Below are 18,596 nucleotides of genomic sequence, written 5' to 3' on the forward strand. Positions count from 1 at the left end.
GGTGAGGCACCCCCGGCGTGCGTGGCCGCCTGTTTTTTAGGTTGGGCGCTCCAACAGTGCAAGTTTTGTAGCCTTACGGTAGATGGGGTGGCATCGCAGAACGCAAATGTTAAAAATTAAGTCTTTTTCTCAGGATGCTGCGTTAAATAGAGCAGCTGTAGTTACCACGTGGATTTTAGTAGTTCAACAAAACATCTATATTGTGTGGGTTTTTTTAAACAAATAGAGCTGTTTATCAAAATATTCCTATTTGGAGCCCTCAACATACGAAGGACATGGACCTGCTGGGAGCCGGTCTAGAGAAGGGCCCAAAAGATGGTCAGAGGGCTGCAGCACCTCTCCTATGAAGCCAGGCTCAGAGAGTCAGGGCTGGTCAGCCTGGGGTAGAGAAGGCTCTGGGGGGACCTTATAGTGGCCTTCCGGTATCTGAAGGGGACCTACAAGAAAGCTGGAGAGGGACTTTTTACAAGGGCACATAGTGATAGGATGAGGGGTAACAGTTTTAAACTGAAGAGGGTAGATTTAGATTAGATATTAGGAAGAAATTTTTCACTCTGAGGGTGGTAAGATGCTGGAACAAGTTGCCCAGGGAAGCTGTGGATGCCCCATCAGTGGAAGTGTCAGACCAGGCTGGACTGGGCTTTGAGCAACCAGGTCTAGTGGAAGGTGTCTCTGCCCATGGCAGTGGGGTTGGAACTAGGTGATCCTTCCAATGTCCCTTCCAACGAAACCATTCTATGATTCTATCTCAACCTGTTCAGACCATTTGCTACAAAAACTTATTGAAGAATGTGAATATCAGATAGAGATGGTTTTGTGTTGCTTCTTGTTAGGAAATGTGTCTACAATTCTCTTGCTCCTGTCCTCATGTATGTTAGAGTCTGTTGTCTTCTCCTATTTTCAGTACTGGAGAAAACTTGTAAACACAGGTAGGTGCAAAGAACCTAGAGACCAGCCTAGCTGTTTACCCCTCTTCTTTTAATGGAGAACATGCTTTCTAGCTAATATCGTGCTTGTCATGCTTCAGTGGCTGGGTTAAGAGTGGTAATTTGATCTGCTGTGGAATCCGATGGTGTAATTCAAGGTCTTGCTTGCCTTTCAGCTGTGGCTGCTGCCAAAGAGATGCAATCTTGTCTTCCTCTGGTTGCATTTTTATACCCTTGTGGGAAACTGGACTGGGAAGCCAATATGACTTTTAAAAAAGTTTGTTTTTTTTTTTTTTTTTAATGGGTTAGGTTTAAATAGTTCCCCAGTCTGCTGAGAATCATGCTGGGCACGGTAGGACCTCTACTTTCAGGATGGTGTGGTTTATGCCATTTTAAAGCGTTTACACAAAAGAGGTTTTTTTCACTGTGCTTCCAAAAGATCCTAATAACTTGACCTTATTTGTGAAGTGTGTCAGACCAAAATTCATGGCTTCGACGTGTGATCTCTGTAAGACCGCTGTGCAGCTGGATTTACTGTTCTGTTTAAAAATATTTTATCGGCTAAACAAGATGTTCTTTAACCATATATTGTTACACTTTTCAGCCCTGAAATTCAACTATTTGTGGAATTCTTTTTAACTGAACAGGTCTGAATCACAAACCTAAGAGGGGTTTTTGAAGAGTTTTAATTCTTGCACTCGCTTGAGACCTAAATTGCTACAAAACTAGATCTTTGAAAAGTCCTCATATTTAGTGTCAGCTGATAGAATTGTAGTTAGTAAACATTTTTTTTTTTCATATAACGACTAACATGATTGCTTGCCAAGTCCTTAAGATACAAAATAACATAACTGGATTAATTAATTGTTTTTGAACACAGCTGATAAGTTGTGCTTCAGCAAAATGGAACTCATAAGTGAAAACTATTACAGACATCCCTTCTCCAAAGTTGCTTTTTCTTTACATTGCAGAGATAACTAGCAAAATGATGACTGGCTGCTTACCTTAATTGCTCTAAAATCCGTGATATGCTTTATGCGTTCTTTGGAGGAAAAATAATCTGATTTATGTGTAATAGAATTTTTCAGATTTCTAATTAGTAATATTCTACCGATCCTGGGTTTCACAGGAGAGCATTGTTTTCATTCTTACCCAAAGTAAGCTTTCTGTCCAGTTGCTGCAGTAGGTCCTCATCAGTATTTATTTTAGATGCTATAAAGCAACTTAATTTTCTCTTGCAAGACTATGGCTGCTTACATGGGTATCCTGAAGGAAGATGGAGTGGAATATGGAATGTTTTAAACAGATCTCTTTTTCCATACTTGTGGGTTTTTTTGCAGCCCTTCGGATTAAGTGGTGACCAGGTATATGGGTTATGGGACTGACAGGAATTTCTCTAGCAGCAATGCTGCTAAAAAAACCTTATCCCATAATTGAACTGTGTGTTTCTGTTGTTGCTTAAATTTACTATCAAATATGGCTAATCACCATAACTTTAATCTCAAGTGCTGTTGATTGTTGTTAAAACACGTTGTTAAAAATACTTGGTTTTCAAGTGTCATTCCAACTTTGACCTACTTCTGTATGCACTCGGATTCCCATTACTTGTTCTAAGTAATACAAATTGAAGATCACTGTTGCTTAGAAGTTAATTTCCATGCAGTTGATTCTATGCATTTTTAAAATTTTTTTTCCACACAGGTGTAGAAAAATGGCAAAGAGAATTGCAGAGAAGGAACTGACTGACAGAAACTGGGATCAGGAGGATGAAGCTGAGGAGGTAAAATACACATTAGATTCCCCTCTCACCCCTGCAGGTAGTGGGATCTTTATTTGCATGTGCAAATATCTTGTGGGTGTAATCTACAGTATAATTGGTTGAAAGTGTACCAATTAAAGACAATTTTATATAAGTGATTTTTTTTTTTTTTATATAAAGCTTCCAATATAGGCAGACCATATGGCAAAGCAGCTTTTAACAGTTAAAATGACATCAGCAGCTTAGGGGAAATGAACTTTACATTTCTAAAGGGAACCCCAGACTTGTTAAAATGCATAATCCTTCAAATGCATGATGGGTATACATTGATTTCTTAGAATCATAGAATGGTTTGGGTTGGAAGGGACCTTAAAGATCATTTGGTTCCAACCCCCCTGCCATGGGCAGGGACACCTCCCACTAGACCAGGTTGCTCAAAGCCCCATCCAGCCTGGCCTTGAACGCTTCCAGGGATGGGGCATCCACAGCTTCCCTGGGCAACGTGTTCCACTGTCTCACCACCATTTATTGAGATAGTTGACTCTAGGCTTCACTGATATAACACAGTCTAGATAAATTTTCTTCATGTCTCATGGCCTTTTTTTAAGGTCAGTAATAGTTAATTTCAGAAATACGCAGTGCTTAGCTGAATGTCCCTATACAGCCAGAGGAATTAAGTAAACAGTCAAATGATACGTTTAATCTGATTGTAAAAAGACTTTAATGTCTCGTGTTTATTTATGGCTTGTGTATTATCTCTAAATGAACTGTGCTAGCTTCTGTGCTACGAAAATATTAAATGTTTAGGCCTATAAAAAATGATAAAGAAAACTGACGGTACTCTTCCAGAAATCTGAATATAACAAAGCTTAATTTCCTCATTTATTGTGGGATAATAATTGGTCATTAGCTGCCTTTGCTAATACTTGAACCTACAGCAAACTGCAGGAGATTGACTTTGACTGTACATCTCAATATACCTTCTCTAAACTGAAGTTTTTGTAACAGTGCAGTACTGACAGATTACCATCAGCAAAGAGATATCATGTCTGTTTAAAAAAAGAAGCTGAATTATTTGTTGTAATAAAATTGTGATTGCACAAAGGGAAATGTAATGCAGAACAAGAAAGAGTTTTGAAAGTATCAACTGATTGTCCAAGTCGCTGGCAAGCTAATCAAATGTATTTTCTGGGTTGGTTTGTTGGTTGTTTTTTTTTTTTTTTAAAACTTATTTGTTAGGGAGAAGTGTTACAGTTGTGTTCAAAAAGTGATCTCAGCCATCTCTTCAGACTGTAATGACTATATGCATTCTGAGAAATTCACTAATGATTCCGTAACTTCTTCTTAAAGGTGGGAACCTTCTCAGTAGCTAGCGAAGAAGTCCTGAAGAACAGAGCTATTAAAAAAGCAAAGCGCCGAAATGTTGGATCAGAGGTATTGTAATCATTGAGCATTAATGTTGTAGTTTGACTCAGTTGCAAAATATGGCATCCGTGCTCATTCTTTTACTTATTTGGGCTTGTAATAATACTGTATAAAGCTATCATTTAGAAAGTATATGCAATTAGTCCAGCTTATACATGCAAGTTAATTTTTGCTTACCATTCCATAGCAAGAATAAGGCTAGAATGAAAAATGGAGAATACTGGTATTGACTGGGTGAAGGGAGATGTGTATTTTTGATGTATAAATGCAGAGTGTTTCAGACACAGTGTCTTCTACAGTTCGGTAAAATAGCATTTGAACTGTTCCAGTTTCATTCTTTGCAGAGATGAAAGCCTGGAAATCAAGTTACTAGTTGTCCATGATGGAGGACTGGGGGATGTCTCAGGCAGACACTAAATAAAGGCCAAAATATTAAGCTGTTCTTAGAATTAAAAAGATGTCTTTTGTTAAAAATGCTGCTACTTTTCTTTTTCTCCTGCAAAGAGCTTTAGTGCCACCTACTCTTTGCAATAACAAATTAAAAATTGAAAGGAATTTGGCCTTTGTTACAGGTTTAGTCCCTGTGAAAGCATTAACCCAGTCCAACCAAATTGTAGTCCTTTCAAAAATCCTTGACAGATGCTTTGTCATATATATCTTTCTATGAAACATTATTTCAACAATGCATGCCCTGTGTTAAAAGTAGGACAGAAACTTTACCTATCACTCAAATTGATTTTGGATTGAATGGGACTAAGCACAACTGGGGGCTAGATAGTTTTCTCCTGTGCTTCTGTTTCCCTTCTGCTGTCCAAGCAATGTAAATGAGGAAGCTGTCCTATCCTACTTTTGCCTATAGTGGTTTTAGCCACAAATGTGGTAGAGGATGCAGTTAATTAAGGGATTGTACCGCAAAAAGGTGATGCAGGAAATAAACCACAGCTGAACAGGAGGAATTCAGGGGCAAATGGAATAGGAAAAATGGAACTGACTGAGAAAGGGGACCGGGTGATTGTAGAAGAAATAGTCAGGAGGCTGGAAGTCAGTGGTTAGAGATCAAAGCTGGAAGAAGAGCTGGGATAGGCTGGGCAAAGTCTAAAAAGCAAAAGACACGGCAGGGTAGCTGAGGCTAGGTAACCTTTGAAATAGTTACAAAAAGGTAAACTTGAAAATTATTGAAGCCCCTAGGTGGAGTAAGCAGAATGCTGTAAGAAAAAGACTGCAGTTTAATTTGAATGTCCAGAAAGAGAGGTAGGAAGGACTGATGAAAGAGCAAAAATAGCTACCTAGAAATGAGAAACAGAGGACTGCACTGGAAAAGGTAAAGCACAAAGGAAAACAAAAAGAGCTCATACCCACAAGGCCAGGTACTGGAGTAGAACCTCAGATTGGTAAGTTTTGCTATTTCTTCAGTGGTAAAAGCAGATAAAAATCAGAAGCAAATCTCCTTTTCCTCGATGGCTTTCCAGAGACATTGAAAGTTCACTTCTGGTAATAAGTGGTCATTACGTCAAAAGACATTATGTGTAGTACCTAAAAGTTGTAGCCTATTTGCATGTTAATCACGCTGAACCTTTTAAAAACATGTAAGAAATTATACCATAAAACAATATGGTTGTAAAGGTAGAGTTCAGAACTAGGTAATGAAAAGGCTGCAGAAAGCATACGCGTTATGTTATGAAGTACAGTCTGTCTTTGCTTCTCCCATCAGTCACATTGGAATATTTTTGGTAAATCACTTAAATGTTACATAGGTGACTACAAAATACGCTGTTTTGATGACTGACTTGAAGTGTTGGACTCCAGTTGTGGTTGTAAATGCTAAAAGTTCCTGAAAATAAGCCTGCAATTATATATTGCTATGTAATTATTTAAAGAAAACAAGATGCTATGAATGTCTAAATAGGTAGTCAAACACATCCGCTGCTCCAAACAACTTTTATGTATCCACTTCCTATATCTAGTTTATTTTCATACCAAACATCTGAGTCCTTTAAAAATAGTAGCAATATGTGTCATAAGGAAGCTATTAACTTTGTTTACATAGCTGACTTAGAATAAGGCGTGAAATAGCACACTGAACCAGGATAAAATAAACGGAATATTAAGTGGGCATAGGATTTTTGTGGAGATGTATGTAACTGGTTATCTTTTTTTTTTTTTTTTTTTTCTTTTTTTCTCCCCCTCCCCCCCCTCCCCCCCAGTCTGAAAGTGGAGGAGCCTTTAAAGGGTTTAAAGGCTTTATATTGCCTTCTGGAAAAGGAGGAGGTGGCTTCAGCGGATTTGGTAATGGTGCAGGAATAAAGCCTTTAGAAGGGCTGTCTAACGGAAGCAGTAGTATCTCTAGCACTCCTACTTTCAGCAGTTTAAAGACCACCTCTGAAACGCAGTCAGCATTTGGTAAGTTTTAAATAAGCATGCATATTTGACAGCAAATTCAGCAGTAAAATCTGTAGGGTTACTTTAATAGTGAAAACCCAAATGCAGACAACCCTGTAGTTCTGTTTTAAGGTTTTCAGACTTTATTCCTCTTTGTAAGATTTCTAGAAAAGATTTTTAGACTGCTGGAGGGACAAGTTATCAAATGCATGCAGTGTTAAGAGGTGGAAACTAAATTTGTATTTGATCTAATACAGCTGTACAGGTGCAAATGGGAATGGAAGACATTGGCATAAGACACTCTCCAAATAGTGTAAAACAGCTGGTAACATGTTCCAGTTAAATAATTGTCCCAGTTCTCTGAATTTAATTAAAAGAAAAAAGCTAATGGAAAATGTCCATTTAGTAAGACTGCAGTTTCATTATGTGTGAGGGTTTTTTTGAAGGAGTGTGGGGGGGTGGAGGGTGGGGGGTCGTTTCTTTGTTTTGTTTTTGTTTTAAGGTCTTGTCTCTGTATTTTTTGCAGTTCTTGGTAAATATATGCTGCATAGCTGAAGTCTTAACCTTTTTTCCCTGCACCTGTTACATTACAAACAGTCGTACTAGAATCTTATCTGTTACATTCATACCTACATTTTAAGGCACTTGAAACATTTTGGCAAATCTAACTCTAGTGTTATGCTTTGGTAGTGCCTGAAGAATATTGGTTCTATTCCTTTGTGTTGAAGATGTAGAAATGTTAACCATACCACACTGTCTTAGAGTCAGCATGCCACAGGATAAAAATGGTGGAGTTTGAAGTTTACAGTAACTTAGATTTCAGTGAGCTTAACTAAATTAGGAGTAACTTAAATATTTAACAAGAATTTTCTTAATTTGCATATTACGGTTTTTATATGGAAACCATCCAATAACGTGCAAAATCATGGGCTAGTGCGTTCAGAGTTTTTTAAAGCATGAGTAGCAAGAGGATAAGTGAATATTTTGTTTTAATAACTGTTACAGCTTGGTAAAACTTGAATTAAGATTTTGGGAGATTTGGTGAAATACAAAACTTCTCTTTTTTTTCAGTTTTATCCTGTAAGATTTCTTTGGATTTTTTTATACAACTGTGTGCCGCATCTGTCCCTGAACTAACGTACTTGTCTAAACTTATCGAGATTAGGTCTCTTTCACAACACTGTTTGTTTACTTGTACCACAGGATCTGGTACACAGTGTTTTGATAAAATACAAGGTTCCTAGCTGAGCAAGAATGAGTGATTTGATAAAGAAACACTGAGAACATTTAGTTTAGGGTTTTGAGAATTGTTCTTTCTTGGGGGGGGGAAAAGTTCTAAACCACGTTTTTCTTCTAATAGGATCCACAATGTCAAATGGTCCTACCACTACTGCGTTTACTGAGAAGGCGGCTGCAAGCCCGAAAGCTAATGGTGGCAGTCAACCATCCTCATCTGGCTACGCTCAGAGTAAAGTTTGTAGCTCTAGTGTTTACCACAAACAGTTAGCAGCTTTAAACTGTTCTGTGCGTGACTGGATAGTTAAGCATGTAAACACAAACCCACTCTGTGACCTGACACCCATCTTCAGAGACTATGAGAAGTATTTAGCAAATATTGAACAGCAACATGGAAGCAGTAGTGATAGTGGCTCTGAAAATGAAAGCAACAAGACACCTGGCGCTCAGTCTGTTTCTACGTTTGGGAATTCAAAGCTACAGCAAGGATCAACTTTTTTGTTTAACAGCACCACCACTGAGGATACCTCGGACAAAAAACCTGAAGCTGCATCCGAAAAAAAAGACCCGTCATTAGGAGCTACATCAACCGTCTCATTTAATTTTGGCAAGAGTGTCGACAGTTCTGTTTTGGGTTCCCTTGGTTCAGGAACGCTTAGTAGTTTCTCATTTTCTCCTGGGAACTCAGGTTTGTTTGGAAAAGATGCAAACCAAGCTAAGTCTGTCACTGCAGTATCTACCAATGTATTGGAAGCTCAGACAGAAAGTGGAAATAGCGATGATAAAGGTAAATTCTATTTAAAACACTGATTTTAATGGTAAGCCGTGAATGTGTGTATGTGACTTAAGAATACTGCAAAGATGAAATAATAATAAGTTGAACTAGATAATAATTGTTCTTGAATTTAAAAGCTGCAAAACTGTACCACTAATCTGGAAATACTCGAGTCTTGCATGCTGCTTAGGAAACACTAAATGTATATGGTTACCAAACCCTGTGTATTTCTATCAGATTTATACTTTCTGTAATAGAATACAATTCTTGACCTGAATACAAGACTTGAAACGATGAAACTGGAATGTTCCATCTTCGAGCCTGCAGGACGTTTCAATCCTGCTGCTTTTCCCAATAGGTTTATCAAGAGATCTCTCAGTAAAATGCGTAAGATGCGGAACAATTTCATTCATCTTTCTTACAAGACTGTAAGGCAAATGAAGTTGCATACTACCTGACAGTTTTATTCTACTATTTAGCTAAGCTGGGTACAGTAAACTGATAGAAATCCTAGCAGTTGAGGGACTGGAAAGTCGTAATCATGCCACTGTCTCTTGGCTGGCATTCCTGCAACTCATTACCCTTCCATCAACTTAAACTTGGTTGTTGGAAGTGTTTATTGTGCTTTACTTGGACCCGTTTGTGGAGTCTATTCTTTGAAATGTTACAACTTTCCCCCCGACAGAAGGTTTTGACTGAAGTTTGACTTGTTCAGCTTTGCATTATTTAGCTTTGATTGTTTGGTGGGGGGGTTGGGTATTTTTATCCCATTTAAATGGAAGATGAGCATAAAGTTGCTTGAGGGCTGTGGCTGAATGAAAAGAAAATAAGACTTTTTTCTGTAACTGAAGCTGCTTCCGAACCCACATGGATTGAAATGTATTTTAGCAATCACAGACAGGCTACACCTGTATATGTCAAATACAGCATGCATAAGCTAGTTCTAGTACAATGCCAAAAATACCTTCCAGATTATATGCTTACAACATTAACATATGGAATTATTAAAACTTTTTATTTAAAGGAGGAGAAGATGAGGAAGAAGAGCCACCAAAAGTCATTGTTAATGAAATAAAAGAGGATGATGCTTTCTACTCAAAGAAGTAAGTGACTTTAACTTGGAATAGTGAATAGACTTGTAACTTTGAGAATAAAATTCATACTTGTGTATTGCTGTTCTTCACCACTGCAGTGCATAATCAATATTTTCTTGACTTCCTAGTTAATAAAGCTTGTTAGGAAGCCATATAGAATATGAAATTCCACTTGTAAAAAAGTTAATTACAGGCAAAAATGTGTAAGATCTTACTAAAATTCTTGTGTATCTTGGACACAGCAGTGGCAGCTAACTTGTAATTGTGATCATTTTTTTACAAATGAAGATGATGTTTCTGCCTTCATTAGATTTTCTAAGTTTAAATTGTAGGGATTGTACCACAGAAATAACATACTGTACTTCAGAAAAATCAGTCAGGTGCTTAACTATTTGCATAGCCTGAAATAAGACTCTTCAGTTGGAAAATGCTGATTGTTGTATGAAGTAGTGAACAAGTGTTACTTTTAAGATCAAAATGAGACTACCTGTACTAGAAGCAGTTTTTCAAAGCATGCTCAGTAGTCCAAGTAATTGCAAGTCTGCTTAACAGTTAGCATAGAATTTGTCCCTCTACAGAAAGTCATTTGCTTTATCTGAGAGAAGGTATGTGCTAATTTATGAAGAATGGCATTAGGTTTATTAGAGCTTCACTTAAATGTTTTTAAATTTTACATGTGTCCTATGATAACTTCAGTTCTTAGTTTTGTAATTAGTGTTTTTAAACAGAGCTTACAGTTACTACTCTTTATGGACCCTGACTACAGGTTGCTGTGCATCTTATTTTTCCCTTAAAGTAATAAGTTTATCATTTCATCATAGAACAGTTTGGGTTGGAAGGGACCTTAAAGATTGTCTAGTTCCACCCCCCCTGCCACGGGCAGGGACACCTTCCACTAGACCAGGTTGCTCAAAGCCCCATCCAACATGGCCTTGAATGTCTCCAGGGATGGGGCATCCACAGCTTCTCTGGGCAACTTGTTCCAGTGTCTCACCATCCTCACAGTAAAGAATTTCTTCCCAATATCTAATCTAAATCTACCCTCTTTCAGTTTAAAACTGTTACCCCTCATCCTGTCACTACACTCCCTGATAAAGACTCCCTCCCCATCTTTCGTGTAGGCCCTCTCTAGGTACTGGAAGGCTGCTGGAAGGTCTTCCCAGAGCCTTCTCTTCTCCAGGCTGAACAACCCCAACTCTCTCAGCCTGGCTTCATAGGAGAGGTGCTCCAGCTCTCTGACCATCCTCATGGCCCTCCTCTGGACCTGCTCCAACAGGTCCATGTCCTTATGTTGGGGACTCCAGAGATGGACACAGTACTCCAGGTGGGGTCTCATGAGAGCGGAGTAGAGGGACAGAATCACCTCTCTCAACTTGCTGGCCACGCTTCTTTTGATGCAGCCCAGGATGCAGTTGGCTTTCTGGGCCAGAAGCAGATATTGCTGGGTCATGTTGAGCTTCTCTTCAACATTTCAATGGTGGAAGAAATAATTAAGTTTCTCTTCCTGAACTGGATGTACTATCTGTTAGCACATGAAACAAGGTCAAGAAGAATAAAGATTTATGCTACTCACAGCATGTTAACTTCTGATTATTGTTAAACTATTGGCTTACTGTGAGTCAGATGGATATGATATGTGTGCGTGTATTTGAGAGATACATTTATATTTAAAGTCTGCACATACAATTTTTTTTTATTTGCACAGGTGCAAACTATTCTACAAAAAGGATAATGAATTTAAAGAAAAAGGTGTAGGAACATTACACTTAAAACCAGCAGGAAATGAAAAAACTCAACTCCTAGTCCGAGCAGATACGAATTTAGGTAAGTAAATTTATTTGAGTAGCAAGTCTTGATGTGAAATTCCCTGCTAAGTGTTAGGATATTTTTTGTTACACAGCATAACAGACATGATTAGTGAAAACCTTTCTACTGTTTTTGAATAATTTCAGGTATTGAACAAGTAATTGGATGCCTCTAATGAGTATTACAAAATAGTGCACGTGAAGCACTGAAAGGAAGTAAAAGGTTATGGTTATGTTTGGGTATTTCCTCCCCCCTTCCCCTTTTTTTAATGGCTTTTCTCCATCCCTGACTTGTTGAGTGGCTTTGAAGCGTGGCTTAAGATCCACAATGCAGTATACATTTATCAGGTGTGATGAATGAAAAGGAACAAATTTTGTGCTAAGATGTAGGACAAATGTCACTTGTCTGCAATTCATCCTGACTGTGTAAATAGTTGGGCATGTGAGCAGACATCCATCGTACTTGGGGATAAAGGGGAACATTATATAGATCAGGCATGCAGGGTTTTGCTATATGCATTACTCTTAAAATGCATACTGAAGTCCAGCTGTTGAACTGTGCTTTAGCTAACTTCAGTTGATCACAAATGGTAGGTTGACTCTATAGAATTAGAATAACCTTTAGTGTCATAGTTCCTCAGAATGTCTTTTGAGATGAACATTAACATATACAGCTAATTAAAGAGGAAAAAAACCCCAACTGTTTCTTTAATATATCAACTAAGTTCTAAAAGCAAAGTTTTTAAGGTGTAATGTTCTGGCTGAAGAGCGTTTACACGCTCAAACTGTGCAAATCAGTGTTTTGGTATTCAGTGTTGAGAAACTTTGCTACACTTCAGTACCTAATTTCAACAAACTTGCTTGTGGCATTCACATGCTCTTGACAACTCCATAAAACAAAATAAACATGCTTATAAAAGACCTGAGGACTAAAGCCAGGCAGCACTGTAGGCCATTGGTAAATCTCACCTCACTTTCAGTTTATAATGCACTCTAGCAAGTCTATGTAAAGACTCTGCAGGTCCAGTAGGGGCAGTTCTCAAATACCTGGTGAGACTGGGACTCCTGTGTCAGTCACTTCTGAATCACGAACTTCTTTCAGTGGAGACAAGGTTTGCCAGATAAAGGGCAGTTCTTAGCAGTAAGGCTGAATGCAGATGTATGGCAGCATCGTCGGTGCTTTCAGGATTTCCTTGGGGATTTGAATGGGTTGAATAGGGTAGATGAAAACGCTGTTTCTTCAAGTTACCTGCCCTTTAACACAAGTCTTGATTTTCACTCAGCTGATGCTAATTTTCATGATGTTGATTTACATTCCCTCTACCTTCATCTGAGGTGATATATTAGGAAATCTCTCCTTTTTCTTCAGCTCATACACTAAGACGTTTCAGCTTGGTGTTTCCAAGCATTGGTTTCTAGAAGCTGCTGCAGTCATAGTGATGCATACTTTCCTTTTTGCTATCTTCACACAGTGCTATAATCCTTTCCTAAAATCTCACTGTGTTGAAAAACTGAACTGGAAAGGAAGGCGAAGACTTGACTTTTCCCTAAATACTACTACCGTGTTCTGAACTATTTACCAGGTTTACAAAATGCGTGCGTCTTCTGTGGAAGCAGATTTGAGTTTGTTTGTGACTGTTTTAATAGACCACTAATACTGAAGCTCTCCAACTCACTACATAATTTAACAAGTTGATGTAGAGCTGTTGTTAGTAACCCAGTGGAAGACCACATCAGATGCGTTGTACAATTTGAGGATACAAAATACTTACTCTACCATAGTTTGTCCAATTTTACATTAACATGTCAGTACGTGTGTTAAAGCTAACTTTTTGCTTCTGCTTATGAATTGTGCTTGATGGTCAGAACGAGTAACTTGCATAAGCATAAACTAAGCACTGACTGGATTCCTCATTTGCTGCTTCTCCCTTGTCCCCTTCCCTTTCTCCTATGTGTCCCTACTATCATTTGATATTCTTCAGATTCCTCCCTTTAAAAAAGGAGGACACAGTATTTTCAGAGATTTCCTCGTTCCTGAAGAGGAAAGAAATACGTGAGAGCAGTGGCTGCAAGCAGATGCTTAGGGAAGAGTAAGACAAGTATATATGATATTTGTGAATTGCCTTCCTTTCAAACACAAACTTAAATCCCTATTGAGTAAATATACTAACATCTGTATTGTAGTAAAAGCTGAAGAATTGCTGATTGTCATTTTTTTCCTCCTCTCATGCAGGAAACATACTTTTGAATGTTCTAATTCCACACAAGATGCCATGTACAAGAACCGGAAAAAACAATGTTCTTATAGTTTGTGTTCCTAATCCACCGATTGATGAGAAGAATCCAGCTGTTCCTGTCACTATGTTAATAAGGGTGAAAACAAGTGAGGATGCAGACGAGTTGCACAAAATCTTACTGGAGAAAAAGGAGGCTTAAATAAGTTGCAGTCAGTGATTTGAGGAATTATTGCCAAACTGCTGCTGCTCTTTTTTTCTTCCATAACTTCACTTGAACACTTAACTCTTTACTCTGATATTAAGAACTGTTATAGGAATTCTGGAAAAATTCTGTGAGGAAAAACTAAACTAGCTAATAAAAGCTTTAATAGAACACAAGTGTTGGACTGTGCTCCCTCATTTTTCAATATGTAAATGCAGGACCTCTTCTGGATAAAGCACATTGATTTAAATTAAAGCATATGTTTCTAACGTGGTCAATTTGACCGAATGGACTGAAATCAGAGTACAAAAATATGGTACCAGAGCTTCCTCACAGACTGCGGTGCAATGCAACAACCTCCTGCTTTGAGAAGGGAGGATGTTGAAGTTTAACTGTTAAAACTGTTTCTAGACTCCAGATTTTTAATTTTAATTGGTCTGTCATATTCTGGTGAGACTAATTTTTCAAACTGTTGGTGACAATTTACCCCACCAACAATGGTATTATATATTGTACTGTGTTTTAACTCTTACAGTGCTTTTGGGACTCAGAGACTGCATCTCCAGATATTTAAAAGAAAATTTGTTTGCGTAGTCTTGTTGACAGTAGCGTTTCTTAGAGAAGAACTGTCAGTTCTGTTCTTACTGTAGCAACAAGCTAACAATGTGCAATAGTACAAGCAGACAACTGGAAGACTGTTTATCTTGGACCACAATCACAGCTGGCATTTGCTGACTTCGGACAAGTCCGAGGCAAAGGGTTGCACTTCCATTATGGTCCCTCCGAGGTACTCTTCCCTAGTCCCTTGGGCTAAAACTGAAACCCAGCAGAGGCAGAGTTGTAAATGTTGTACTTGTGTCGCTGCTAGTACTTCTCTGAAGATATGTCTTTTCACAAACAAATTTCAGGATTTTTATAGATCTTTATACTGCCTCTGGCCATTACCAAGAATACATGCATAAATGTGTGTGTGTGTCAATAATTACTTTTCCTGTGTGCTAAAACTACAGTGCTTTACTGCATTACATTAAGTAAAGCAGTAGTTTGCAGCTTTAGGACAAGCTTTCTGTCACAGAAGTAGGGAGCACTAGGTTAATCTATAACTTAGTTTTCAGCTGTGTTAAAATTAACCATGTGGCAATAACTTGTGAATCAGAGCATCATTCTGTTCTCAGTTTCCATCTCAACTTTATCAGACCTTGTTTGGTTATTTAATCTTTTTCAAATCTTGTTTGCTGGAAATTCCTTCCCTAATAATTGTTTTTCTGCTTCACTTCCAGCTCTGGAAACTATCCAAGAGCTAAATGGTAATATTAACCTTGAACTGCTGTCTGATCTGTCGCACTGACCAGCTCTGGGGAGATGGAAGAAACTTGCCAACCCTTCTCTGGCTAATGTGACACAGAGGAAAAAAATATGCCATTCTTAAAAAAAAATATAAATAAATGCAGCATGATGCAATTCTCACAGGGGACCTGGAAATCCACAATAGTGGCATCCTATGGGTGGGGAAAAAGTAGCAGCAGCATTTGATTAGATGCAGCACATCTTACCTGCTCCCCCACTGCTCTCCGTGGGGGACCAAACAGCTGTCTTTAGTCCTCATTCACTGCACAATTCAGGTTATGGCCTTTTTTCCCCCTCACAACTAAAAGGAGGAAAAACTTTATAGGATCTATAGCCTTCTTGACCAAAGTTCAAAAGCAAAGGCCTCTGCCCACATTTCAGCTGCACTGAGGTCACAGAAATTGCATTTTTAACACTCAAGTGTAAAGGAAGCTTAGATAAGATTTCAATTATTATTTGAGATATAAACTGGTGCCTTTTTTTTTATCTGGCTCAGTACTTAACCATTGAAAGTAAGTGACATTACTTTCCTCAAAATAATGTGCTTTTTTGAAAAACAAAGTCTTGCTGATACTTAAATTGGAGGCCACAAGCTGAAAGCTTGCATGTTAGTTGTGTATGAATGAAAAGCAGAATATTGCCTGAAAGTTTATTACAGGCTCAGGTTTAATGTCCAAGGGCTCAGTTATTTTTGCATTTGTTGTTTGACTGTAGTGTCTTAAACATGTCTCCATGCAGAAAGGTCTACAGACTGGATGTGGTAAGAGGATTTGTTACGCATCCCACTTTAAGAGCAACTCTGTAGAGATTGTGTCAGTGGTCTTGGGTTTGTGTTTGTTTACTTCCGAAAGCTCACGGATACGTAACTGTTTCTTCATCCATTGAAATGTGGACCAACTGACTTGAACAACTGAGAGACAAACTGAACTTCCTACGTATCCTTACGATTTGCCTCCAAAGTGAGGCAGTCTTGGGGTTTTGCACGCACGAGTTTGGCCCAGTTCTAAAGCTGGCAAACTGAATAACGACTAGTGCCTCTCTGCCAGGTGTTCAAGAGTGGGCATTCTGAGGGTGAGCACAGAGTGTAAGGAAAAATAAATAGAATAGTAATAAATCGTGTTGGAAAAATTAAACCTTACAATATCAATATCCATGGTAGCAAGTAATATCTTCTATTAGCTATGGGAAAGACTAATTGAGATGAGACACCTTAATTCTTTAGCAATGTATGGATTTATCAGTAAAGCTAGGGGAAGGTATATAATTGGAATCTCGTGTTAATTAGAATGTCAGTTATATACATGAACATTTTACATGGCAAAAGTTGCCACTAAAAGACTAGGGAAGAATTTTACTGCAAATTAGAGATTTTAATTGGCATCAATCGTAGTGACCCTGCAATTATCTGGATTATGAAGCAGGATAAACCAATCATAGGCTTTTCACTTGGTGTTCACTTACAAAGCACAACCCTTCTCCAGTACTGTTATAAAAAAAAAAAAAAAAGATGCTTCAGTTTCTAGTTAAGAAATATTAAAATACATAAATACTGTAAAAAGCCAGAGATTATTACATAGAAATAAAGGCCTAAAAGCAAAAGTTAGTGGAGAGCACAGAAATCAATATACTAATGCCTTCATAACAAAGTGGCATGTGCTATACAAGGAAGGAATTTTGATCAGAATTCCAACTCAGTGAGGCACTCCTGTATCTTGGTAGATATTAAATATATTTAACAGCTGGATGTCAGATACCTGATATTAAAGATGCAAGTTTCCTCCCTAATTTGCCTTTGCTGTTTCAGCTGTACATCGGTGGAGTGTCTCATGGATCATGCATTCTTCCTTCTGCTGTAATTTTGAAGTTTCAGTTGCTTAGAAATCTTTCTTTTCCTTTTCACCTCCCCAAAACAGAAAATGAAGATCTCTGTTGCTTTTAATTATCAGAATAATCTGTAAAGGAGATTATTACAGTTGGTTTGAATTTTGTTTTAACATCAAATTGCTATATGCAGGGTTTTTTTTTGGTAATGTACTTAAAATTATCTATTTGGGAGCACAACAGCGTGTTCATATCCCTTTTGGTTGATGAACATGAAAGTTTAAATTAAATTTACAGTTCAAATGAACATGTTGTAGAACGTGAACCAATTAGGAGGTACGCTTTACTATTAAGAACTTCAGTTCAGCTCCCTTTGCAGCACTGTAACATTTAAAATGTCCTTAAAGACTTTCTTTCCGATGCCTTAACTTATTTGCATTTGCTAAAATTTTGTAGCTGGTGCCTGTGTGCAGAAATTACCTGACATTAAACAATTTAAAGTGGCATGACCTAGTATAAATCCAAGGAAATTCCTGAATGTGATGACTTGTTAATTGTTAATAGATTTCAAACTGCTCTGAATTTTTCAGTGGATACTTAAGTTTCACATAACTTGTCATGTAACAATGTTTTCATTAGTTCTAATACATTGAGGAAGTGTACAAAAATCCATGGAAAATGTGAATAAATGAATGGGAGATAAGTGTCTCGTGTATCTCTTTTTGACTTTGACTGTGTAACACTGTATTAATAAAATTAATTTTACAATCAGTTGCTTGCAGGCAAACTCCTGCCTAGAAAATCCTGCGCACAGCCTTACTGCTGCTAAAAGAAGCAGTGTCCTCCTGTGCCCCTTCCTCACACTGCCTTTGAAACCTGTCACATCGCTGAGAGCCAGTTCAGCAAAAACGCCTTCCTCCTGCAAGGTCAGTGAGCTGAATCAGCTCCTGGAGGGGGGCTAGGGCTGCCTTTGACTAGAGAGAGAAAAACTAGTGCTTGCATGCTAAGAAAATGACTGTAGAGATCCACCTCTAAAAATCCCTCCACTTGGAACGTTAAAAGAGCAAAAGCAACCTGTGTTTGCCTGATGGCATACGCAGAACGTATTTTTAGATCTAGCCTGAAAGTGCTATCTCCTAATGCCAGGCCACAAAGCGATTCTTTTCTTCATTGGTTTGTGACAGTTTGGCAAAAGGAGGGGAAAAAAAAACAAAACAAAACGCCCAAACAAACCAAAATCAAGACAGACTTGTTCTGAAAAGTGTAGATCATCTTTCCAATGCACCAGGAACTGTGGAGGCCATGACGGCACCTGTCATCCAACTGTACTTTCTATTATGCTGTTGAGACCTCCCTTAATTCCCTTCATGGTCCTGGAGCTATCCAGGTTATGCCCACAAATGGGAGCTACTTCTTGCACGTGGATGCAACTATTGGTTAGCAAAGATTATCATCTCAACACCCCTACAAGTGCAATGATTGGGAAACCCAAGAGCCTATGTTGAGTTTATTGATAGTGACTGCATCCTTAAGAGTGCCACATTACTACCTAAATTGCCCAGTACTTTTTTTTTTTTTAAAAAAAAAAAA

At 38.2% G+C, this 18,596-nt stretch overlaps 1 protein-coding gene across 1 annotated transcript; it reads left to right on the forward strand.

Annotated features, from left to right (window-relative positions):
• Positions 1 to 2,633: 2,633 nt before the first annotated feature.
• Positions 2,634 to 14,040, forward strand: NUP50 (nucleoporin 50kDa). The gene is made up of 7 exons (XM_009879715.1): positions 2,634 to 2,706; positions 4,036 to 4,119; positions 6,315 to 6,510; positions 7,850 to 8,512; positions 9,525 to 9,603; positions 11,300 to 11,418; positions 13,633 to 14,040. The coding sequence occupies exons 1-7, from the start codon at positions 2,638 to 2,640 to the stop codon at positions 13,833 to 13,835; spliced, it is 1,413 nt and encodes a 470-aa protein (XP_009878017.1). The 5' UTR covers positions 2,634 to 2,637; the 3' UTR covers positions 13,836 to 14,040.
• The last annotated feature ends 4,556 nt before the right edge of the window (positions 14,041 to 18,596 follow it).

The sequence above is a fragment of the Charadrius vociferus genome, unplaced genomic scaffold, assembly GCF_000708025.1.
Source record: "Charadrius vociferus isolate BGI_N301 unplaced genomic scaffold, ASM70802v2 scaffold90, whole genome shotgun sequence".
Taxonomy (NCBI): domain Eukaryota; kingdom Metazoa; phylum Chordata; class Aves; order Charadriiformes; family Charadriidae; genus Charadrius; species Charadrius vociferus.